The sequence below is a fragment of the Phyllobates terribilis genome, unplaced genomic scaffold (assembly GCF_046119375.1).
Source record: "Phyllobates terribilis strain yellow unplaced genomic scaffold, ASM4611937v1 Scaffold_35__1_contigs__length_13245226, whole genome shotgun sequence".
Classification (NCBI taxonomy): Eukaryota; Metazoa; Chordata; class Amphibia; order Anura; family Dendrobatidae; genus Phyllobates; species Phyllobates terribilis.
Window position 1 is genome coordinate 7276049 of NW_027362795.1, and position 27332 is coordinate 7303380.

Genomic DNA, 27332 nt, shown 5'->3' on the forward strand with positions numbered 1-27332 from the left:
TTGTCATGGACCATTTTCTTCAACTTCCACCAAAGATTTTCAATTGGATTGAGATCCGGACTATTTGCAGGCCATGACATTGACCTTATGTGTCTTCTTTCAAGGAATGTTTTCACAGTTTTTGCTCTATGGCAGGATGCATTATCATCTTGCAAAATGATGTCATCATCCCCAAACATCCTTTCAATTGATGAGATAAGAAAAGTGTCCAAAATATCAATGTAAACTTGAGCATTTATTGAAGCTGTAATGACAGCCATCTCCCCAGTGCCTTTACCTGACATGCAGCCCCATATCATCAATGACAAACAACAACCTTGCACAGGCACCTCCATTTTGGAGGAGGTGCCTTATATAGGGGAAGTCCTCCGGCCATTGGCCGGGGACTCTTTAGGACTGCGCGCGAGGCCCCTTTAAGAGGGATGGAGCGTGCGCGCCCTAAGCACAGTGCCCAGGAAGCTGCGCGCACCAGCAGCAGCAGGGGAGCAGGAGGACTCCGGATCGGGACTGCGGCGGTAAGGGGGTGCTACAATCACCTTGCCCAATGCAGATTCGTGATTCATCACTGAATATGACTGTCATCCAGTCATCTACAGTCCACGATTGCTTTTCCTTACCCCATTGTAACCTTGTTTTTTTCTGTTTAGGTGTTAATGATGGCTTATGTTTAGCTTTTCTGTATGTAAATCCCATTTCCTTTAGGCAGTTTCTTACAGTTCGGTCACAGACATTGACTCCAGTTTCCTCCCATTCGTTCCTCATTTGTTTTGTTGTGCATTTCCTGTTTTGGAGACATATTGCTCTAAGTTTCCGGTCTTGACTCTTTGATGTCTTCCTTGGTCTACCAGTAAGTTTGCCTTAACAACCTTCCCATGTTGTTTGTATTTGGTCCAGATTTTAGACACAGCTGACTGTGAGCAACCAACATCTTTTGCAACATTGCGTGATGATTTAACTTCTTTTAAGAGTTTGATAATCCTCTCCTTTATTTTAATTGACATCTCTCGTGTTGGAGCCATGATTCATGTCAGTCCACTTGGTGCAACAGCTCTCCAAGGTGTGATCACTCCTTTTTAGATGCAAACTAACGAGCAGATCTAATTTGATGCGGGTGTTAGTTTTGGAAATGAAAATTGACGGTGTGATTCCATAATTTTTTCCTCAGAATTGAGTGATTCCATAATTTTTTCCCTCTGCTTGGTCTGAAAAAAATTACCCTTACTGAGTACCACATTTTTAATCTTGATTTCTTTTAGTGTTTCTTAAAGCCCTAAAGTTGCCATTTGAAATGACTTTAGTTTTGTGCCATGTCTGTGATCTGCTTTTTTTCAACAACATTAAACAACTGAATGAACATCCTCCGAGCCCGGTGATTCCATAATTTTTGCCAGGGGTTGTAGTAATGCCAAATACATGGATGCTAAATGTGGTTTGGGCACACTGCAAGGCTCAGAAGTGAGAGGGAGATTTGACTTTGGGAGGGTGGATATTACTGTATTAGTTTATGGAAGCCATGTTGCTTTTCAAGAGCCTTTGAGCCACTAATAATGTGGAAACCTCTGTTTTTCCACTGACAGATGATGGACCTGAGTGGGGACTTGTTTTTTGTGAGATGAGTAGAAGTTTTTATTGATATTATTTTCCCCTACATAACATTGTTTGGTGACTTTTTATTCCATATTTGGGAGGCAGAATGAACAAACAGTTGAACACCACGCTCTACTGGTTCATCCTATGAGGTTTTATTAGACTGTGACCTGTCATTGTCTTGGTGAATAGTTCAGTTTTTTACATACTGTAGCTTGCAATTTTTACAGACAGTTTAAGTAGAAATGCTCAAAAATATAAAACTCAAGGATATTTTATTCAAAAGTAATAATTGGTTTTATTCTTAGCAGATGACTGTACCAGGAAATCAGAGGGACAGCTGACATCTTCAGTTTTTAAATCAGATGATCTTGAGATCCCACAGGATACAATTGAAATGAATGCCATTACTGCAGATATACCATTATCCCTTCACAGCAAAGATCTGTCATCTGATCCTTTGAAACAGGTCCTGTCTTCTGATTCATTACCGACTACTAAGGAAAATCAAAGTCACAAAATAAGCATTAAAAAGCGAACTGCTCCTAAAGCAAAGAAGCCATTTTCACATTCAGAATATGGAAATAGTTTTCCTCTTGAAAAATCTTTTCTTAAAGATCAAAAAATCCACACAGAAGAGAATAGATTTTCTTTTTCCAAGTGTAGGAAAAGTCTTAACCAGAAATCAGATCTTGTTAGTCACCAGAGAACTCATACAGTGGAGAAGCCATTTTCATGTTCAGAATGTGGAAAATGTTTTAACCGGAAAGCGCATCTTGATAGCCACCAGAGAACCCACACAGGGGAGAAGCCTTTTTCCTGTTCAGAATGTGGGAAACGTTTTAAACAGAAATCAGATCTTGCTATTCACCAGAGAACGCACACAGGGGAGAAGCCTTTTTCTTGTTCAGAATGTGGGAAATGTTTTAACCGGAAATCAGTTTTTGTTAGTCACCAGAGAACCCACACAGGGGAGAAGCCTTTTTCCTGTTCAGAATGTGGGAAACGTTTTAAACAGAAATCAGATCTTGCTATTCACCAGAGAACGCACACAGGGGAGAAGCCTTTTTCTTGTTCAGAATGTGGGAAATATTTTAACCATAAATGGAATCTTATGATACACCAAAGAACTCACACAGGGGAGAAGCCTTTTTCCTGTTCAGAATGTGGGAAATATTTTAACCATAAATGGAATCTTATGATACACCAAAGAACTCACACAGGGGAGAAGCCGTATTCATGTTCAGAATGTGGGAAATGTTTTAACCAGAAATCAGATTTGGTTAAGCACCAGAGAACCCACACAGGGACGAAGCCTTTTTCCTGTTCAGAATGTGGGAAATATTTTAACCATAAATGGAATCTTATGATACACCAAAGAAGTCACACAGGGGAGAAGCCTTTTTCCTGTTCAGAATGTGGGAAATGTTTTAACCAGAAATCAGATTTGGTTAAGCACCAGAGAACTCACACAGGGGAGAAGCCTTTTTCATGTTCAGAATGTGCAAAATGTTTTAACCAGAAATCAGATTTGGTTACGCACCAGAGAAACCACACAGGGGAGAAGCCTTTTTCCTGTTCAGAATGTGGGAAATATTTTAACCATAAATGGAATCTTATGATACACCAAAGAACTCACACAGGGGAGAAGCCGTATTCATGTTCAGAATGTGGGAAATGTTTTAGCCAGAAATCAGATTTGGTTAAGCACAAGAGAACTCACACAGGGGAGAAGCCTTTTTCCTGTTCAGAATGTGGAAAATGTTTTGTGAAGAGATCCTCTCTTCTTAGTCACCAGAGCAGTCACGCAGGAGAGAAGCCTTTTTCATGTTCTTAATGTGGGAAATGTTTTACACTATAATCAACTCTTAATAAACATCAGCTTAATAAACATCAGAGTGTCACCATTCCTCCGCTCAGAGTGTCTTGGACGCTGTGACTGATACCTCAGTCGTTCATTCTGGTGCGGGGTGTGCTCAGCTGTCGGTGCTTTGATGGACAGCTCAGCTGTCCAATCTGAGTTTGAGAGGTGCTGAGCTTCCTTCAGGTGTTCACTTTTCCTGGTGATTACCCATTTACTTAGCTGAGCTCTATTTCTCAGACCTCTGCCAGACTTACCATCTGCTCAGTGGTTTGTCTTGTATTTCAATGCTCTGATTGTTTATCCTTTGCTGTCTGACCTTGGACGTAGTTCTGACAATTTCTTTGTCTAGCCTATTTGCTCTGATCCGCTATCTTCCTGGTATTCTGACCTCAGATCATGACTTGACTTCACCTTTGTCTTTTCACTTTAGTTTTCTATGTGCTTTCTTGGTATTTGACCTCAGAATGTTTGACTACCCTGCCTCACTGCCTGTCCATGAGTGACATTACTTGACTTCACCTTTGTCTTTTCACTTTAGTTTTCTATGTGCTTTCTTGGTATTTGACCTCAGAATGTTTGACTACCCTGCCTCACTGCCTGTCCATGAGTGACATTACTTCTGGCCGATACTTTTTTTCTCCCACCAATGGATCCAGTTCGTACACTCTGTGATCACTTGGAAAATTTGACCCAGATGGTCCAGGAACTGGCACAAACCGATAGTATGTGGAAAGGAAAGAAAAGTTGAAAATCTGTGCTGCTAGTAGATAACAGTAAATCCAGTTCCACACTAGAATAATATGCTTTTTTTTTATTGTCTAAGCATTTTGAAGAAGCATACTAGCGACTCATGACAAATAAACATATGCCAAGTGACAGAACGCAGCCATATACAGTATATACACTGGTGAATTTGAAAAAATGTGGAGCCAAAAAAGAACACATGATATGTGAAAGTTCATCTTGGACAGTTTAACATTGTAAATAATTTAAGAAGAAATGATAAAAGATTTCAAAATATATAATTACATATTGTTTATAAGATGAATGAAATTGAGAAAATATTAATAAAATGCACGTTTGTGGTGATAAGTTTCATCCAAAAATAAATATAGCATGATGTAAAAATATCAGTAAGTAAGTCGGGCTAGAAGTCACAGAATCAAAGTATCAAAATTGATGTGAGTGATGTGATGTTGGCGTGCCACGGAGAAGAGTGAATGAACCAGAGGATTAAAAAAGAAGGGGGGTTGGGATGTATAGAGCCTATTGATGGGTGAGCATTAAAATGCTCGGGTGCTCATTGCTCGGATCGAGCAAATCAATCGACCCAAGCAATGAGCCCAATATAAGTCAATGGGAAACTCGAGTATTTTTAGGCGGTCCCCCCCTCCCCCAGAGGTCTGGAGGGGGCCTAAAAATTGGCCAAATCGATGGGAACAGTGCTCAAATGATATGGGAACAGCATGGGCAAGACCCCTGGAAGCATCTCTGACTCCCAGGCCACTGCTGTGAACAATGTCAGAGTATTACGCCACTTTTACAGACTCACAATAAAACATACAAAAATGAATCCAAAATTGATTTTACTGGAAAAAATGTTAAGGAACATTCTTTCTAGGGTAATGACTTGTATATAAGGCAAAATAAATAACCAAAACCAAAAATGCTCCTCGACACCTTGGGCTATGTTTATACGTACTGTTTTTGATGCGTTTTTCACTTTTGCATTGCCTTCAACGGTGAAAAATATATTCACCGGTAAATGTCATTTTAACATTTTACTACCTTATCTGGTCATGTGGTGTGTGAGACATGATCAGACACATCCTGTTTCATTTATGAAGGAGGAACTGTGAAAGTTACAAAGCCTATTTTTACAAGGCCATCAGCCGGCCTTTACTATTGTTAGAGGGCCAGCAGTCGTCCCTCACTATTGTTAGAGGGCCATCAGCCGGCTATGCTTTGTTGTTCCCATTATTAAGGAGTGGGTCTGCTATAGTTGTAATGCCCATGCAGTGTCTGCAAGGGCTGCCAAAAAATTGGACGCACTCCCAATACCCCTTTAAAGAGACGTAGAGGAGGTCCTCATTAAAAAAAATGTTCCTATGGGCATCATAAACAACACTCTTAAGAAAAATTATGTGGGTGTTGCATCACGTTCACCCTGGTGATATGGTGGTGGAGAAGGAGGAGTACAACATAAAATGGACAAAATCAGGAAGCGAATACCCATGTCTGGGTGTGAAGAGGTGCATGGGAGTAGACCCCCCAAAAAAACACTGGATTTGACTTTATGTTCCACTGCTATCATCCGGTGGTGTTGAGAAGTCTGGCCCAATCCAGCTTTTGTTCATTTTTATAAGAGTTAGCCTGTCAGCATTTTCAGTTGACAAACTGATGCGCCTATCAGTTATAATGCCCCTGGCGGCACTAAAAACCCTCTCTGACAAAACGCTAGCGGCAGGGCAGGCCAGGAACTCCAAGGCGTAGAGAGCCAGTTCATGCCATGTGTCCAGCTTGGATACCCAATATTAATAAGGCACAGAGGAATCACGGAGGAGGCTGGTATGGTCGGCAAGGTACTCCTTCAGCATCTTCCAAAAATGTTCCCTCCTTTGTCAGAGTACTCCGCGCATCAGGACCTGAGCGCTGGGAGGGTCTGAGAAAACTGTCCCACACCTTTGACAGTGTTCCCCTGCCTCTGCTGGATTGGATTTGTGTCTCTCCTGTACTCCTTGGTTGTCCAACAAACTGTGACCTCTGCCCCCAGCGTTTTCAGATAGGAATTTTTTAAATAATTCTTCAACAAGGGCCTTCTGGTACTGCAACATTTTATTACACCTCTCCGCCACAGGAAGGAGAGTTAGCAAGTTCTTCTTCTAGCGTGGGTCTTGAAGTGTGGCCAACCTGTAATTACTGCCATCCAAAATGCATACAACACAAAGGGTCACGGGAAAGGCAGCGGAACATAAACTCAGCCATGTGTGCCAGACTGCCAACAGGCAAGACTTCCCTGTCCTGACCAAAAGGACAACTGTCCATGCTCTCCTCCTCCTCCTGGTCCTCCTCCTCGTTCTCCCTCTCCTCAGGCCATCCACGCTGAACAGACTATATGAATGTTGTGTGGGTATTACCATCTGTAGCGCAGGAAAGCAGCTCCTGTTCCTCCTCCTTTTCCTCCTCATTATCACCCAATCCGCATTGAGATGAGATGAGGCTGGGCTGTGTGGCATCACCCTGCACAGTTCCTTGCTCCATCTCATCATGCTCCTCCTGCAATGCCTATCCATCGCCCCTTCCCTGGCTATTAATATCGGCCCACAGCTGTCTGTTTAGCTTTTACTGGTTAGATTTTATAGGGGGAGCCTACATCAATTTTTTTCTGGGGGTCCCTTGGAAACTATGTATCTATTATCCATTTATCTATCAATCTATTATCTATCTAGCAGTCTATATGTCTATCTATCATCTATATATCTATTACTTATCTATCTCTCTATATAACTATCTATCCATCTACCGATAGACTGATAGATAATCGATAGATAGATATATGGATAGATAGATGATAGATAGATATATGGATAGATGGATAGATAGATAAACACAGATACATAGATAATAAATAGATATATGGATAAATAGATAGAATGATAGATAATTAGATAGGTCGATAGATAATAGATATATGGATAGATCATAGATAAATAATAGAATGATAGATAATAAATAGATACATAGATAATAGATTAGATAGGTCGATAGCTAATACATAAATAAATGTATACATGGACAGATGGATATATGGATAGATTAATAGATATATAGATAGATAGATATATGGATAGATAATAAATCGATAGATACAGATATAGATAAATGGATAGATAGATATAAGAATAGGTAGATAGATATATATATATATATAAGGATAGCTAGATAGATAGCCCCAACACAGTGTAATGCTCCCATTATATCACTTATGTAGTATGTATGATGTCCCCCACAGTGTAATGCCTCCATTATGCCCCTTATGCAGGATGTATGATGCCCCCACACAGTGTAATGCCCCCATTATGCCCCTTATGCAGGATGTATGATGCCCCCCACAGTGTAATGCCTCCATTATGCCTCTTGTGCAGTATGTATGATGCCCCCCACAGTGTAATGCCCCCATTATGCCCCTTATGCAGTATGTATGATGCCCCCCACACAGTGTAATGCCCCCATTATGCCCCTTATGCTGGATGTATGATGCCCCCACACAGTGTAATGTCCCCATTATGCCCCTTATGCAGGATGTATGATGCCCCCACACAGTGTAATGCCCCCATTATGCCCCTTATGCAGTATGTATGATGCCCCCCACACGGTGTAATGCCCCCATTATGCCCCTTATGCAGTATGTATGATGCCCCCACACAGTGTAATGTTCCCACAGTACTGCCTGAGGTTGGAATAATCCCTCTGGAAAATGGTTTTACCTTTGCCTGCTCCCCTACATGTATACCTTTGAGCATGTATATATTCATGTAGGGGAGCAGGCCTTACTAGATATTGAGGCTTTGTACAGTAATATTCCGCATGAGGATGGTATCAGGAGTAAGACATTTCTTGAAATTGAGATCAGTAGACTGTAGCAGACATAATGACTTCATGGAGGATCTTCTAAAATTCACTCTTACTCATAACTTCTTTCTTTTTGACAGTAAGTACTTCCACCAGCTCAGGGGTACTGCGATGGGGAGCCCCTGTACCCCCTCGTATGCTAACCTATTCCTGGGCTGGTGGGAGGAAACCACAATATTCAGGGATGATCATAAGTGGTGGCATCCATATATTGGGGTATGGTATAGATATATTGACAACATTGTTATCATCAGGTCAGAGACGAGTGAACAATTTCTTGAATTTGTCAGGGAACTCAACATCAATAGAGTGGGCCTTAGATTTACATCGGAGTTTAATTATTACCAGTTGCCTTTCCTGGATGTACCAATCAAGAAAGATACCCAGGGGCCAATTTTTAAGATTGAGAAGGAACTTTTCTAATGTCATAGATTTTAATATACAGGCAATAGACATGAACACTAGATTCAAGGAAGAAGGGTACGCACAGTACATTTTGGATTCCGCACGATCATTTGTAGAAAAACGGGAGAGACAGACACTCCTCCATACCTAACCAAGAGACAAAGAAAAGGTGGGATAAAACAAGTAATAGGAACTTAAGGCAATCAGAGTGACTGTATCGTTAATATCCTCAAAAAGCACCTGAATATACTTGTGGCCGACCCGGACCAGAGAGGGCTGTGGAATCTACTCCCACAATAACTTTCAGAAAGAGTCGGTCAATTAGGGACCATTTAATGCATAATTTCTATAAAAAACCTGCACCCAAGGGGGCTTGGCTAGGTAGAAGAATGTTTCTCGAGTTAGTCCTCTGGTAAAACCTTTTTCCAGAGGGATTATCCCAACTGTAAAACATCAGGATTTGTATATATGGCCACCTGCACCTGTCCCCTAGATCAGAGGTCCCCAACCGCCGATCCGCGGACCAGGACCGGGCCGTTGGGGTTTTTCAGCCGGTCCGTGGCACCGCCACAGACAATCACTAAACATTGACAGTGTGCTCTGGTCTGCGGTGGCTCAGAGCACACTGTGTGGGGTGGATGCTGCCCGCTGTTCTAGACTCCCGCAGGGTAGACCTGTAGAGGACCTGTGATGACATCAAGGTACATAACTGTGATGTCACCACAGGTCCTGAAGCAGGATGAAGCAGGGGTGGAACTACCGCCCGTGCAGCCGGTTCATTGAACGGGGGCCCCGAGGGAGAGGGGGCCCCTCCAGCCTCCAGCAGGGCCGCCATCAGGGCATGACTGCCCTGACTCCAGTATGGGGCCCGGCCGGTAGGAGCCCCCTCGGAGACCCCTCTTGTGCGTCTCTCTCCTCATGGGGCCCCCGGCCCCATGCAAAGCGCCGGGTCCAGGACATCTCATAATTCCTCTGACTTCCGGTCATGTGACGGCGCCGTCACATGACCGGAAGGCAGGAGAACCTGGTGTCAGCGATTTGGATGAGCGCCAGGATTCTGCAGGGATCGCATGGGGGTAAGTATAACAAGTTTTTTTTTTTTTTAAATACAATTAACTAGGAGTGGGGGGAATGGGAGATGCACATGGGGGGAGGGGAGGGGAGAGATGAGAGATCCACATGGGGGGAGGGGAGAGATGCACATGGGGGGGAGGGGAGAGATGCACATGGGGGGGAGATGAGAGATGCACATGGGGGGGAGGGGAGAGATGAGAGATGCACATGGGGGGGAGGGGAGAGATGAGAGATGCACATGGGGGGAGGGGAGAGATGAGAGATGCACATGGGGGGAGGGGGGGGATGAGAGATGCACGGAGGGGATGAGAGATGCATGGGGGGTGGATGAGAGATGCACGGGGGGGTGAGAGATGCACGGAGGGGATGAGAGATGCACGGGGGGGTGAGAGATGCACGGAGGGGGATGAGAGATGCACGGGGGGTGAGCTGCACATGGGGGGGTGAGATGCACATGGGGGGGGTTATGTTTACATAACTTTGTTGCCTTATGAAGGGCGGGGGGGGCCCCCAAAAATTTCTTGCACAGGGGCCCACTACAGTCTGTGTCCGCCCCTGAGATGAAGTAAATGCAGCTGAACAGCAGCTGTCAGGACAGCTGCCCTGTCCTGCTGCAGGGCGTGATGGGGCCTCAGTGATGCGGCTCCTGGCACAGCACATTATGTGGGGCTCCTGGCATAGCTCCTGGCGGGGATCTGGTCTACACTATATGATAAGTATGCACTAAACTCCAAATCCCTCCATTACCCCGCCCCCATATGACCAAAGCCCCGCCCACCCCACCCCCTCCTTGCTGGGCCATGGAAAAATGATCTTGCTTCAAGCCGGTCCCTGGTGCAAAAAAGGTTGGGGACCACTGCCCTAGATTATGTAGGCAAGACCAAGAGACAGTCTAGGAAGAGGGTGCGGGGAGCATTTGGACGATATAGGCCATGGTCAAGACACCGCATTAGCAAGACTCATGAACAGTGTACATCGAGGTGAAACCGGAGACATCTCCTTTTGTATTATTGAGGTAGTTAAATCCAATGTGAGAGGAGGTGATCATAATAGATGTATCCTCAAAAAGGAAAGTGAGTGAATACAGCCCCATTCTGGATTACATTTTTGGATTTTATACTCTACCCATTGCTACTCAGTTCCCTGTGAACGCACACATCCGGGCATGCGCAATCACTGACAATTACCCTAGGTGCACTCCGATGTGGAGCGCATAACTACTGATATGGGTACGAGTGGCATGGCGGCAATCACTTTATCTGGCGTTTCAGTCTAAAGCGCGTCACTTCCGCACATGCACACTAGGGGATGGACATTATCGGACCTCTAGTTCATGAGAAGTAGCGCAGGCGCAGTACATTATTGCAGACAGACTCTATTCTGTATATCCTGTGACAATTCACCTCTAGGAATGGGAATGGGTCTCCTAGTCTGGGGAGTGGTTTTGGATGAAGTGGGATATTTAAACATGGACACCTGGCTATTAGGCACACTATGCTGAACATCATGGATTATCATCCCTGTATCAAGACTCCTGATGAACCTGCTGGGGAAACACATTGAGGCGGATTATTGAAACATTCTCTGATGAGTACCAAACCCTTTCCTTTATAGATTGAGACATACCTGGTCCAGTTTAATGTATCAGTGTGTGTGTGTGTGTGTGGGTACGGAAAGTATTCAGACCCCTTTACATTTTTCACTCTTTGTTTCATTGCAGCCATTTGGTAAATTCTAAAAAGTTCATTTTTTTCTCATTAAAGTACACTCTGCTCCCCATCTTGACTGAAAATAAACAGAAATGTAGAAATTTTTGCACCTATGAGATATTTTCCACATGATAACTAGATAGGCAGGGGCGTATTATCCATACTGGATACTGGCAGCCCACACAAGTGCTCATGATTTGAGAGGGCTCATGCAGCTCGGCACCGGTTACCCTCTTATTCCCTATCATCACAACTCACAAATCACAACCTCAGACTCCTGATACCCTTTCAAATTTATTTTTTATTTTTTTTACTCATTTATATAGCGCCATTAATTCCACAGCGCTTCACAGACCAACCTCAACAATGTTTTGAGGACCAGGTGTCCCTTCAAATTTTTTTAAACGAGAAGAATGGAAAGAATCTGATTTTCCAGCCAATAGCAAGTTGCAACTTAACTGTCACAGGATTTAAAATGTTAATAATTTTATTAGGACCTACATATTTAGGTGCTACCTTTCTAGATGTGACCTTTAAGCGCAGATTTTTTGAGGACAACCACACAAAATCCCCCCACCTCAAAGACTTCCTATGTCTGCGATTAGCATCTCTTTTGTCCCAGTCACTAGGTATCAAAGATCCCTTTCGACCTCCCATCAGACCTTAATTAATTGGGGAAAAAATCTCACCTCTGGCATGGAGGATTGTAATGCTGAAAAATTCCCAAACATTGGATGAAAACTACTGCAGCTAAAAAGGCAAGGTCCCGGTAGCCTTAGAAGAATGCTTATTTAGAGGAAACTCGGTAACGGGCAGAAATTCCGCCCAGTCTTTCTGTTTAGAGGAGACAAAACATCCCTAATACTGCTCTATTTCCTGGTTCATCTCTCAGTTTGACCATCAGTTTCAGGATGATAGACTGAGAGAAAAGACAGCTTGATGCCCAATCTGGAATAAAACCTATGCCAAAAACTAGCCAGAAATTGAACCCCTCAACCAGAAATTATGTTTTTGGGAGCACCATAAACTTTAATGATATGAGAAACGAATAAAGTTCCTAAGCTCCTAGCAGTTGCATGTTTTGAAGTGGGACGAAAGGAACTATTTTGCTAAAATGGTCCACCCCCCACATGACAGTATTACCACCAGAGTTAAGCAAATCATTGACACAGTCCATGGACAAGTGGGTCCAGGGCTGCAACGGAACATCATTAGGAAAGAGATAACCCACTGAGCTTGATGAGAGGCTTTAGCCCTGGCACAGACTTTGCATTTACAGACACACTTTTCCCAAATCAGGTTAATTTTTATTAAATATTTTCATTTTACATTAACAAAACAACATTGATAGATGTAACAACATAGATGGACACCGAAAATAAAATTTAATAAAATTTGCCAATTACAAACACTAACATGTCTTGATAATAAGAAGTTGAACCTCAAAATCAATTTCCATTATTATTATTATTTATTTATATAACGCCATTGATTCCATGGTGCTGTACATGAGAAGGGGTTACATACCAAATACAGATATCACTTACAGTAAACTAACTAAAAATGATAGACTGGTACAGAGGGAAGAGGACCCTGCCCTTGCGGGCTTACATTCTACAGGATGGTGGAGGAGTCAGTAGGTTGGGGGGTTGCAGTAGCTCCAGTGTTGTTGAGGAAGCAGCGGGGTCATGGCAGGCTATAAGCTTGTTTGATGAGATGGGTTTTCAGGTTTTGTCTAAAGGGTCCAGATGTGGAGGCTAATTGGACGTGTTGAGGCACAGAATTACAGAGGATGGGGAATATTCGGGAGAAGTCTTGAAGGCGATTACGCTATATATTTTAAATTACCACCCCTACCTTTTGTCATATCACAAAAATTCTATCCAACTCACTGGGGGGGATATGAGAGGCAGGAGTGGGAAGTCATCTCGTTCCATGATACCAAAGTGCCATATAACTAATGTGAACTAGACTATGAGGAGTAAGAACTGGTCCAACCCACTATCCTGTAGTATACCTGGTGAGGGAAGACCCGTCACATTCACCAATTGTTTCCAAATTTTATAGAACCTATGTGATGCATTTCTTTTCAGATATACACCCCTCTCCAACTGTATTATATTATTTATTTCCTTTTTTTTTTAAATCAAATGTTTTTTGATTTTTATAAAGATTTACATAAAGGAAAAAAAAAAAGGAAAAAAACAACAACAATCAGACAAACATTGGAGAAACACAGTTTTCCACCCCACAACCTTAAGAAGCATAAAGCATGAGTTATTTATACATCTTGGCTCTGCAAAACCAGCATAATTAGAAGAACAAATATTTGAACATAGTAACAGTAGTCAATCCAATTACATATAATTTGTGGGAGTACTAATAACATTTTAATTAATTTTCAAAGAAGTTTAATTTGAGGCATCATATAAACGTAACTCAAAACAAGACGAGGCGAAATCTGCTCAGTTCCCTAGATGTCAAAGCAGAGCCATCGATCCATAGACCCCATATCTTGTCAAATTTAGAGATAGCATTTCTTTTTAGGTATATGCCTTTTTCCAAATTTACTAGCCAGTTAACTTCATGAATAAATTCTGATATCACAGGTTCCTGATCGGCTATCCATTTTTGGGCTATCAATTTTCTTGCCATATATAACATACGTGCCGCCACAATTTTGCCGTACTCATCAATAGTCAGATCTTCAACATATCCCAGTATACATACTAATGGTGAAAGCTCTACATCAATTGAATAAACCCTGTTAATCATTGCTACAACACTCTTCCAAAAGGACACCAAGTTAGGACAGTTCCACATCATATGAAGCATATCTGCTATGTTAGTTTTACATCTAGATTGCAAAAAAGAACTTCGGCACTCCATACATGAATACATAAGAAATATTGTATCTAGACTGATGTCACTTTACAAAATGAAGGTTTTTTGAGCATAATTTGGCCAATTCATGTGTGCCCATCAACCACGACAAGGTAACCTTCGTATGATGGGTAACTACGCTATGCTACCACTGGATATGCCACTCTTGGGCTGTAAGCCTGTATGAACAATATGTCTCTGCTTGGGCTTTAAACCTACAATGTATGGGCTGGTAGAGCTAGTTAAAACCACCTGCGAATGAATAGAAGGAATTAGTGGGAGGGACGCATGGTCAGATAAAAGGCTGTCAAACTTCTAATAGTGTGAACACGTACCTGCTGCAATGTCCCAGGAGTGGGATCCCAAAACTGATTAATAGAAAAAAGAGGGGTCGCTCACTGGTCTATTCAGGTGCTCTGAAGAAAAAAGTTTTGCATCTAGGACAGTAGGGACTTGAACGAAATCCTATGTTAAATAAGAATTGAGGTTTCCTGTATACCTGGTGCATCACATATACCGCTCTGGCAAAAATTTTCAGTTTCTCTGATTTTTCTCTTTATAGGTATATTTTTGAGTAAAATGTACATTGTTGTTTTAGTCTATAAACTACTGACAACAGGTCTCCAAAATTCAAAGCTAAACATTTTGTATTTATTTGCAGCAAATGATAAAGCGTCAAAATACTAAAAAAGAAACACAGTGCTTTCAGACCTCAAATTACTCATGTTTTAACTCAGGAACAGTTCAGAAATCCATATTTGGTGGACTAAGGTTATGTGCCCACAATGCTGAAATGCTCCGGATTTTTCCTGAGCATTTCTGCATCTCCCTGGCAGAAAAAACACATGCGGATTGTGCATGCGGATTTTACATGCGGATTGTACATGCGGATTTTACATGCGTTTTCCTGCCAGGGACATGTGGATGTGAAGCTTTCTTCACATGTATTTCCGCATGCAGGTTGACAAGCGCTTTCCAAACGATTTTAGCATCACTTGGAAAGTGCTTGACAACTTCACACTATATAAATCCATGCAAACAGCATGGATTTATATACTGTGACCGTAAAGAATGTTTAAAAATAAAAAAATAAATCTATACTTACCTTCTGATGGCCCCCGGAGTCTTGCTTCGGTCCGTTCTCCCTTGCCGGCAGCTCGCGGTACACTGCACTGAAGGACCTGCCGTCACATGACTATGACGTCAGCACAGGTCCTTCAGTCCATCGCGATCTGCCGGCATGGGAGGACGAGCGCACCGCGGGCCATCAGAAGGTAAGTATAATATTTATTTTTTATTTTATTCTTTTTTTCACAGGTTCTATGGTACCCGGGTCCGGAGGAGAGTCTCCTCTTCTCCAAACCCGGGTACCATCCGCACATTGGAACGCGTGGAATGCGCATCTACATATACAGTGATGCTTATTCCATGCGTTTCAATGCAAGTCTATGGCGGTGAAAACGCAGCACTTCCGCAAAATAATTGATCGTGCTGCGTTTTTTTCCGCAATGATAAGACGCAGTGGAAATTTCCACAGCATGTGCCCAGCACATGCGGATTATCATTGGGGAACATGGCAGGCCTTCTACCATGCGTTTTTTAAGCATTTCTGCAGCGTTTTTGTCGCTGCGAAACGCTTAAAAAACGCATCGTGGGCGCACAGCCTAACCATGATTTTTAATCACAGCTTTCATGCGTCGTGCCATGCTTTCCAGCAGTCTTTCCATGCTTTCCAACAGAAAACTGTTCAGTGGTCTCTTAATTTTTGCCAGAGCTGTATATGGGATAGTCTATGGGATTTACTTAAAGACAGTTGTGGAACTCTTTCCAGTATATCTGACCAGTGATTTTCCTCTATGGGTCCCATTACACTCTCCCATTTCTCTTTTGATCGCATCAGCTGGTTTGTCAACATAATGTGTAAGAGAATGTTATAAAGTAATGTGATCAGCCCACGAGAACTGTGTAGATTAGTTATTCTCTGTATTATTGAGTTTCGGGGTACCCCTCCTTCCAAAACAATGCTTTCCGCCCAATATGCGTGCCTAAATTGTAAGTATTTATAGAATTCAGATGGAGGTAACCCATATTCATTTTGCAGCTGCGAGAATTCCTTAATCACATCACCTATCAGCACCTTATTAAGTCTGTTTAAACCCTTGTCGCTCCAGGAGCCAAATCCCACCAGTTGGTATAGATTTGGAAGCCATGGAGTGTTCCATAATGAAGTAAATTGTGAAACACCTTCTATTCCTTGTAATTTTTTCACTGTCCCCCAAAGTTTGTGACATAACAGCATAGTCGATATTTTGCCTCCAAGTGTCCCAAACTCATGTGCCTCCAATACCTCATAGAGTTTATCGGATTGGAAATAATGCTGTAGCAACATACGCTGAGCTCCCCCTCCCCCAGGGTCGTCCTATCCCCGAATATGTTGAAGCTGAGATGCCACATAATATACCCATGGGTTAGGAACTGCAAGCCCTCCCATTGTTTTGTTTCTTTGCAATGTTTCCAGTTTAATTCTCGGAGTCTGTTTGCCCCATATTAATTTTCTAAACTCCTGACTGACTTTAAAGAAAAACCTCCGATTTATCTATATTGGGGAGTTGTGTGGAACATACAGCAATTGTGGCATCCAGATCATTTTGACCAGGTTAGCACGGCCCACCACCGACAACGGTAACTTAGACCAGGCGCCTAGTTTACCTCTAAATTTAATTAAGACTGGATCAAGTTTCAACTTCTCATAATCATTTATTTTTGCCGATATATTGATGCCTAAATATTTAAACTCCGATACCACTTGTAAACCCGAATTAATGTAGTGGGAAGCATTCTCATCTATAATATCCAATGGAAGTATAACTGATTTGCTCCAGTTTATCTTCAGACCAGAGTATTTTCCAAATGTTTCTATCGTTTCCATTGCTATAGAAACTGCGTATAATGCGACCTTCTCTTCACTATTCCCTCTATGAAACCCAACTATTCCTGTATGCTCCCTGATAACCGATGCCAGGGGTTCAATGGCCAATGCAAAGAGCAGGGGGGACAACGGGCACCCCTGGCACTTACCTCTACTCAGTCCAAAAGCTAGGAAGAGGTGTCCATTTACCCGTATTCTAGCCATCGGCCTACTATATAGCAATTTAACCCATGAAATAAAACTAGGTCCTATACCAAACTTTTCCAACACGGCTCATAAATATTCCCACTCAACAGAATCGAATGCCTTAGCGGTGTCCAGAGAACATACTGCCCTGTCCCCATCACCATCCACCGGCAATTGAAGATTAAGAAACAATCTCTGGATATTAACCGCTGTGGATCTAGCAGGCATGAAGCCTGACTGGTCAGTATGAATAACTGTAGAAATTACTGTATTCAATCTAGACGCCAGAACCTTCGCAATAATTTTTAACATCAGTTGACAATAAAGATATGAGTCTATATGAGTCAGGGATTAAAGGGACCTGGTTTAGGTATGACTACTATCACCGCCTCTTGCATTGAATGGGGTAGGGTTCCCCCCCTCAGCGCTTCATCGAAGGTAGCCAGTAAGTGGGGAAGTAGAATATTTCCAAATTTTTTATATATTTCTGTGGGAAGCCCATCTAGTCCTGGCGATTTGTTATTAGCTATAGAGGCTACTGCCATTTGTAACTCCTCCAGCTGTAGTGGTCTATTTAGAAACTCTTGATCTTTACTGCTGAATGTCGGTAGTTTGATTTCCCTCAAGTAGGATGAGATTTGTTCTTTATTAAATTGCAGTTTGGATGTATATAGATCTTTATAAAATTCTAGCAGGTTGTTTGAGATCTGGTCAGTCTGGTTTACTATCACATCTTCCCTGTCCTTCAAAGCACCAATAAAAGAACTCCCCATCTGGGCTCTTGCCATCATGGCCAGTAAGTGTCCTGCCTTCTCCCCCTCCTTGAAGAAGTGTGTCTGGGCAAACATGCGTTTATTTTTAGCTTTTTCCTTGATATGTGTGGTGTACGCTTCTTGTGCCTCTCCCCACTCCATCAGGTCCTCTTTTACACCGGTTAGTACAAATTTCTCTTCTGTAGATCTAACTCTATCCCGTAAACCTCCCCGAACTGTTTTGTCTTAGTTTTGGATCTGTTAATGGCCTGTATTAAGACTCCTCGTAAGCACGCTTTCATGGCATCCCATAATGTGTTTTGCGACAATTGTTTGTCCTTTTCCTTAAAATAATGTTCTAAGGTCGATGTGATCAGCGTAATATCTATAATTTGAAGCCGATATAGTCAGAGAATCCAGCGGCCGGGGTGAAAAACAAAGAGTAGTCAGCAAGGGTGAATGATCTGATAGTGCTCTGGGTAAATATTCCACTGTTCTTACCAAGGGGGAAATATGTTCTGTGCCCAATACCATATCAATACGCGACAAATGTTTTATGTGTCTTAGAATAGCAGGAAAATTGTCTAGTGTTAGGATATTTGAGACTCAATATGTCCACTAATGATAGGTCTGATAGTATTTCTCCAAACATAGTTATGGGGGCAGTTTTTGTAGCAGGGTCTGATTAATATCTATCCCAAAAGGGATGAACAACATTATTGAACTCTCCCATGTAAAGGACTGGGACTCCTGGTATCTTATTCATTAGTGGACCATTATTTTTCAAAGTAATGTTGTTATATGGAGGAGGAACATAGACTGCCACAAGTAGAATTTATTTTGTAAATATTTTACAGTGGATGCCCACAAATCTGCCTTCTCCATCTATCTTGGAATCAATTAATTCAAAAGGGATAGTCCTATGTACTAGGATGCTAACCCCCCCTAGAATATGTGGAGAAGGTAGAGTGGAAGCTGTGGCCAATCCATGAATATTTCATGCCCACATCAGTTTTTTCCAAAGTGTGTTTCCTGCAGACACACCACTGCAGGCAGGTGATCCCGGATATGCTCCATGACCGCCGCTCTCTTTAAGGAGTCACCCAGACCTCTGACATTCCATGAGAGGAATTTTACTTTATCAGCCATGATATCTAGTTATATATGGATTGAAAAATACAGGTGACTTGTGCGGTATCCCTCCTTTCTCTTCCCTTTTATAACCCTCTTTACAGTATTTCCACTTAGTCGGCTTGACCGCTAGTATTTGCAGAACCAGATAATAAGTTATAGAAACAAAACCCCACAAACACATTTAAACAAACATTAATCCATCCATTCAATCATGATGAAGAAAGTCACCAGTCCAACCTGTAGCCGTATATAAGGCAAGCGAACAATCAACTTAAAACGAAAAGGGTCAAACACTTCCTGGGGGCCTGCAATATTCGGATATAGCTCAGGATAGTTGTGTCCACTGGGCCGTGGGTTAGGCAGCAAAGGATTTGACCCCAACAGTGAATCGGGAAACTCCGATGGCATGTATCTTTAATTATCCAGGTTCAAAGTTACTGATTTTGACGGATCCTCTGCTCATTCAGATCAATTCAACGGAGTCCGTCTTTCGGATGTTCAAAAAAGAAAGTCTCTCCCAGAGCCGCCACTCTAAGTTTCGCAGGATAAATAATGGAGTATGAGGTTTGCAGACTGCGCAGCCTTCGTTTTACATCAAGAAACTGCGCCCTACGTTTTAAAGCTTCAATGGAGCAATCGGGAAAAAGGGAAATTCTTTGACCGTTAATAGAGAGATGTCCCCTTTATCACGGGCAGCCTTAAGGATAGCATCTCTGTCTATGTAGTTCAGCAGCTTTATTAATACTGGACGTGGAGGAGCTCCCGGTGGCAGTGGCTGGGTTGGCACCCTGTGCGCCCTTTCTACAGCAAAGAGGGCAGACAGGCAATCAGTCCCAAACAAAGAACGTAACCATGTCTCAAAGTACTCATTCGGATTATTGATGTTTTTTCAGGGACATCAATCTCTCTTATATTATTTCTCCTGAATCTGTTCTCCAAATCATCTGTTTTAGCTAATAGGGCCATAATCTGTTGGTCATGTCCCTGATTATCTGAGGCTGTTTATCCTCCAGATCACTGATTCTGCCCTCTGCTGCTGTAGTGCGGTCATTAACCTTTTGTAGCCCTTGCCTCATGTAAGAAAGTTCTTCTTTAATCTCTCCCGTCTGTTAAGTGAGGCTAAAGCAGGTCCATACTGTGTTACAGCTATAAACACATCCTTTATCGTGGGCTCATTAATGTGCTGATTTGTATTATGGTGGGAAGGAGTGATTTCTGGCTGAGGCTGTGGGGCACTGGAACTTTCAGAGTCATTTTCATCAGTGTCATTAATTGTTTCTCTGTGCTCTCAGAGAAATTCAGACACCTCAATGATTTGTGTCTGTGCCTCATTGACAGTGCTGGCTCCTGTGTCTGGAAATGTAGCAAATCCAGCCAGCCTCAGGGCTGTGCCTGCAGCCACTGACTTCCCTGTTCTGGTACCTGTTGCAAAGGAGCCTGCGTCATCTTGGATGCCTCCATTCCCTCCTGCTGCTGCTCCCCGTCGTCACGCCGCCGCTATTCCAGCCATGATCGCTCCTCCTATGCACACCGGTAAGTGCTAGGATGTGTATAGAAGGGGTAATACCGCCTTTTATGAAGTTAGGGGCCCAGTGGATCCTCCGGCAAGCTGCTTATTCCAGCAGCTCTTCTAACACACTTACATTCACATGTATGGCCAGGCCACGCCCCCAAGGTTGGTTTATTATTTTACCTTTATTACAGGTGACATTGGATTCGGGGACTAGGTGTAAGCTGAGTTTATGGTGTTTTTTATTTTTATTTTTTTTGCAGGGGAGAACATCAGGGACAAGGTGTAGGCGAGTGTAATGTGTTTATTTGAATATTTTTTTTTTTTAATTTTAACATTTTTTTTTTACTTTCAGCCCAGGCCCTGGTGGATGAGAGACTACTGCTCCCATCCAGCGGCGCCTGGGCTTGCTATTTCCTATGGCAGTTGACGTCACTGCATTCTGGGTCTTCTATCCTTGGATTACGATATCGGAGAGAATGAGACACAGGACAGGATGTATGTGTCAACAAGCTCTAACTTTATTACAAAGCATAGGGTTTATATGCACCCTGGAGGCAGGAAAAGGATTTACCATATATGGTTCGATTATACAATTTAACTATGCAAGCAAAAAAAAAAAAACTAGTTTCTGTTCTCTTATGCCTTGAAACATTTAATTAGGCGTATCTTACTAGGAAGGACACGTCATCTTCTAGCAAGGACACGTTATTGATACAAGGAAGGAACATTCAGCTGTTGTTGTTTTGACCTAAAGTAACTGTCAGACTTATATAGCATAGATGGGGTCTTTGAACTTGAGGGGCCTCATCTTCTGCTATAACATTCCATCCTTTTGTTCCTTCATTTATCAATATGAATCTCTATATTTTCTTTTAGTATAACACTGAATACACATTAGAAAAAGCTTAAAAACCAAATAAACCGCAAGACACATTAGCAAAACCTGAAAAATAGCTTGTACTATACCAGCCAACCACCCACCGATACCTTTAAACCAATTTGCGGGATTTAGAAAGGAAAAGGTGTTCTGATTCTTGAGGTTGGCCTCATCATAAAGCTTCCTTAATTTTACAACGTCTTCCAACTTATGCTTCAGCGTCAGTACACTAGAATTGTCTATGTAATGGCAGCATGCGAGCCCTATTATCTGGTACATCCCTCCTTGTGCTGCTGTTAAATAATCTAGTACAAGGGTATGTTGGTTCGTGACAATAATCAATTGATTCTGTACTGCAAGAGATCCGTTAACTACTTCTAAAATATCCCAAATCTGATCAAGATAGTCCGTAGCTTCTACTAATTTATCCCACATTTGTGTCAACATAGGGTATATAAACAATGCACTGAAAATTTTGTTTACCCCTCCCATTTGAACTATATGGGGTCTCCCACTTGGTCTTTCTTTATTGTCTGCTGATCGCTTATGCAGTGTATGTTTTGGGATAGACAAAGGATCTAGCTGGTCTGGAGTAACAATATAAGTTGCGGGTGTCAATCTGGCTAAAGTACAAGTTCCTGTTACTCCTACTGGGAGCCACTTGAAAGCCTTGTCTCCACATACCCAATACATGGATGAGGGGAGATTCCATAATGCTGAATGTTGCAGTATTAGACGGTGAACTAAATCAACAAACTTAGAAACATTTGACATCATACACCACCCAGGCCCTTGACCTATAGGGGAACAATAGCGAGCATCAGGATTGCCACACGTAGGTGCACCTTTCTGATAACTTGAGCTTTCGTTACACTGTAGATTGCCAGGTACGTTGGCACAGGTATCATTTGTCCCGTTTTTAAAATAGACATTATTCACCCAATTAGAAGTGTGTAGATATCTTTCCAACAGGGAAGGTTTAAAGGCATCACTGCTTCCTGAAGTGGCATTAAAACTTATTTTTAATCCTTGTTCAGGTATTTTCCCTAGATCAGTAATTTTTGTTTTGTTACGAGGTACCCACTCCCCTCCTTTAAAAGCTAAATACAACCTGGGAATTATTTGACCCGTCAGGTTCCCTTGCCACGACGGAAATTTTGTCCATCCTACTACGGGAATCCCAACAGTGGTATTCCACAGTCTGTGTGGCATTATTGGCCCAAGTATCTGAACAGTTCACCCAAAAGTTTATCTCTTCCCATGAGACTGGGACAGCGAGAAAGGGTATGCTAGTGGACGTCACAGGGGCATGTGTACATATCCAACAATTAGCAATGGTCTGGTTTTGCTTCTTCAGTCCATCGATTAGAGCAAGATGGTGCTTAATGAATCTATTGTCGTCTCCATCTGTGGTGCTCAACCTAGTCCATGCACCTGTGGTTGTAAGTATGCAGGTAAGTATAAACAATGTCATCATTCTTTGTCCGCTGGTTCTCCTAGTATCTTTTTGCAATGGGATGCGTGGATCCAGGTCTCTTTTCCCTCTAGCTTAACGGCTGTACTTGTGGTCAGCAGAACTTGAAAGGGTCCGTCAAACCGTGGATCTAGGCTTTTCCTCACGTGTCTTTTTATAACCACCCAGTCTCCAGGTTGCAGCGTATGGCTGCTAGAGTCTTGATCTGGATGAGAACTGAAGACATTATCATGTATTTGCTTAATCTTTTTGTGTAAAGCCCTCACGTAGGAACTTAGCACATGGTTTTTCATTTCTAATGCTTGCGGAAAGAAACACCCTAGGCTGGGTACGTTGCCAAACAATATCTCATATGGAGAGAGTCCAGTCTTTTTATTGGGCGTATATCTTACTGAAAACAGAGCAAGCGGTAAACAATCCGGCCATGGTTTTCCTGTCTCAGCCATGGCTTTCTGAATTTTTAATTTCAATGTCCCATTCAGTCTTTCCACTTTACCACTACTTTGCGGGTGATATGGGGTGTGGAATGCTTGTTGAATTCCTAGAGCTGACATGACTTCATTCATTATTTCACCTGTGAAGTGTGTACCTCTGTCGCTCTCAATTACCTCTGGTACCCCATACCTGCAGACCACCTCCGCAAGCAGTTTCTTTGTGGTTGCCGCAGCCGTGGCTTTGGCAATCGGGAAAGCCTCTGGCCATCCTGAGAACAAATCAATACAGACCAACACATATTCCCATGATCCTGACTTTGGCAGCTAAATATAATCAATTTGCAGTCTCTGGAATGGATAGAGGGGCCCGGGGGGAGGGGTGTTTGGGTGGTGTTTTAACTACTCTACCCTGATTATGTGTAGCACATATCATGCACCCTTGTATCAGGCTTTCTATACAGGTGGAGAATCCTGGTGCCACCCAATGTTTCTGCATCACACTCATCACAGCCGTTTTAGATTGGTGTGTCGGCCCATTTAGTATCTGGGCAGCCGCTGGGTACAGTGCCCTTGGAAGGCATCGTCGTGTCCCTTTCCCCCATACCCCATTTGCTTCATTCAGGCATGCACCTTCCTTTAACCACTTATCAACCTCCTCCTTTTGAGCCTGAGCATGCATTTGGGATAAGATGTCCTCCGACACAAAGGGGTTTTTAGGGGCACTTAACTGACGTACTGTTGGCCCTTGTTGCGGCTTACAAGCTGCTGTTTTTGCCGCTGCATCTGCCATCGCGTTTCCTCTACTCACCTGGTCGGTGCGTCTGGTATGTGCTCTTACCTTTATGACAGCTACCTTTTTGGGTAGTTGTAGTGCATCAATTAACTGCTGGACTGCATCAGCATTCTTAATGGGGCGTCCTGCTGCCGTCAGGAAACCTCTTGACTTCCATATGGGACCAAAATCATGCGCTATACCGAATGCGTACCTAGAATCCGTGTAAATGTTAACAATACTACCTTCCGCTAGTTTACAGGCCTCGGTTAGGGCCCTAAGTTCGGCCTCTTGAGCCGATTGGTGTGGGAGCATTGGTTCTGCCTTGATTACTGCATTGAGGGAGACAACTGCATATCCAGTATGGAAAGTACCTGAATCGTCCTGATGACGGGATCCATCTACAAAAAATTCAAAATCTGCATTTTCTAATTCATGTTCAAATACAGTAGGTAAACCTGCCGTTTCTTGTGCCATCATTTGTACACAGTCATGAGGAACTTCCTCTCTTGGATCTTCCTTAAAAAGCACAGTACCTGACCCCTCCTTTAGATCCGAGAGAGGTAACAAAGTTGCTGGGTTCAAAGTAGTACACCTCTGTAAAGAAACATTGGGAGGCATTAACAGTGCACATTGTAACCTAAGATGACGTGCTGCTGAGAGGTGAGCGGGTTGCACTTGGTTCAATATAGTATAGACATCATGAGGTGTTAGCACGGTGAGAGGGTGGTCAAGAACAATGTCTGCGGATTTATGGAGTAATAGTCCAACAGCATGCAGAGCACGTACGCAGGATGGTGCACCTCTGGCTACCGCATCTAATCTGCCACTAAAATAGGCAACAGGTCTCTGATTATCACCGTGTGTTTGAGTTAAAACTCCTGCTGCATGTCCAGCTTGTTCATGAAGGTACAGAGTAAATGGGAGCTCATAATTAGGGGTACCCAAAGCTGGAGGGGCCAAAATACGTTTTTTGAGAGAATAAAAACAGTCTATTGCCTCTGGTGTTAGTACAAAAGGTGTTGGAGTAAGACAGTCATAGAGGGGCTGCATCAAAATAGAGACGGCATGAATCCACTGTCTGCAATAGGAGACCAGTCCAAGAAAAGTTCTGAAGGCTGCAACATTGTTAGGGACGGTGAATGCCTGTACTGCTTGTTTGCGTGCATTTGTTAAAAGACGAGCTCCTGGTGTAATGCAATGTCCCAAAAAGGTGACTGAAGATTTACAAAACTGAAGCTTATCTTTTGATGCCTTGCAGCCAGCGTGATAGAGAAACAACATAAGCGATATAGTTGCACTATGACATTGTTTGCTAGAAGGGGCACAAATGAGCAGGTCATCGACATATTGCAAAACAACGATATGTGGTTCAGACCATCCCTCCAGTATTTCCTGCAGACTTGCAGTGTACATTGTGGGTGAATTCTGGGCACCCTGTGGCAACACTGTCCATGTATATTGACTACCCTGGAATGTGAAAGCAAACAAGTACTGGCAGTCAGGATGTAATGGTACACTGAAAAATGCATTTGCCAAATCGACCACTGAAAAGTAAAGAGAGTTAGAAGGTATCTGTGACAGAAGAGTATGAGGGTTGGGCACAACTGGTGTTAGAAGTTCTGTGGCTTTGTTAACCAACCGAAGGTCATGGACCATTCTATATGCGGCTGGTTGTCCTGGCACGCTCTTTTTCTTTATTGGGAACAGGGGAGTGTTGCAGGGAGACTGGGTTTTGACTAGGACTCCCCTGTGTAGTAATTTTTGGACTTGCTGGGCTATGGCATTCTCCTGAGCAGAGCTAAGGGGATACTGCCTCTGTTGAGGTAAGATTGCTCCTGGTTTTAATTTTACCATTAATGGTTGAACTCTTAACCTACCAACATCTGTTTTGTCTGAGGCCCAAAAATCATGTGGCACAACATGCTCTAATATCGGGGGAAACTCATTTGTCTCTTCTATGCTGGCAAGATCTAGTGACATAATTTTGCAAAGGGTACTTGGTTTTAAACCTGGGGTCATGGTGACAGTGCCATCGGGATGATATTCAATATGTGCTTGTAATTGGGACAACACATCATTTCCCAAAAGGTTACATTGGCCTCGGGGCGTTACCATAAGCTGGCTATGTACAGTAGCTCCTTGAATTTGCAGGGGAATTCTCTTAGTGACAGGGAGCAGGATAGACGGGGAATTGAAGGGGGTGGCAATGACATGATGTAAAAAATCAGTGTCAGTGTATGGCCAATCACCTTGCGTAATTACTGAATTGTCGGCCCCCGTATCTACTTGGAAATCGATTTCATGTCCCCCTGGTTCACCTGCACTATACAACTGGGAGTTGGGGGTAAGGAGATGAGGGGGTTCATGTGCAAGCTACCCTCATCCTATGGGGGCGTTGTTTGGTTGGCTGAAGGACCCGTACTCTGAGCATCTGGATACGGGTTGGTCCTACAGTCCTTTCTAAAATGTCCTGGCTTTTTACATCCGTAACAGTCTCTGTCCTCCTCCTGCAGTCCGTCCTTTGCCTTTGTTGTTTCTAGGGGTAGTCTCTACTATGTGTACTCTGGCAGCTCTCTTTGCCTGCGCTATGTCATGCTGTGCCCCCTGGGCTATTCTAGCCAAATCCTCTGCTTTCACTGATCTCCAGTCTGGTCTACTTGCTTTTACCTTCTCTGCAATCTCCTTCTTTAGTCCATTCATGAAAGCACTTGCTAATACCCTCTCACTAGTCTTATTTTCGGGAATAAATCCCATTTCTGACCAAGTTCTCTTTAGTGCCCAAAAGTAATCTTTGGGGTCTTCTTCCTTACCTTGAACCCGGTCTTCTAGTGTAACCTGCCTCTCTGCCTGTCTGTCTTTGCATGCCTTTACCAACGCTGCTGCGAATAGGACTCCAGCTGCTGCATCATTAGATTCTGCTTCTACGGGTCCGGTCCTATTGGCATACTGTTTTTTTGTCTCATCTATCAACCTATCATAGCGGGCTTCATCTGCCAATTTTCCCTTAATTACCCCCTGTAGATCCAACCTAGTTGCATTGTACGTATCCTGTATGGTTCTTATCATTCTGGCAAAACCCATAGGGGACTGGGACGGATCTGGCA

At 42.9% G+C, this 27332-nt stretch overlaps 1 protein-coding gene across 2 annotated transcripts in view; it reads left to right on the forward strand.

Annotated features, from left to right (window-relative positions):
- LOC141182620 (uncharacterized) overlaps nucleotides 1-3927 on the forward strand; it is a 29437-nt gene extending 25510 nt beyond the window's left edge. The window contains exon 12 of one of the 2 annotated variants that reach the window (XM_073660785.1): nucleotides 1896-3927. In XM_073660785.1, coding sequence (XP_073516886.1) covers nucleotides 1896-3424 — 1529 coding nt within the window. In that variant the 3' untranslated portion in view covers nucleotides 3425-3927. The remainder of the gene's footprint in view (nucleotides 1-1895) is intronic. The other variant, XM_073660786.1, reaches the window with a different exon arrangement.
- Nucleotides 3928-27332: the final 23405 nt, after the last annotated feature.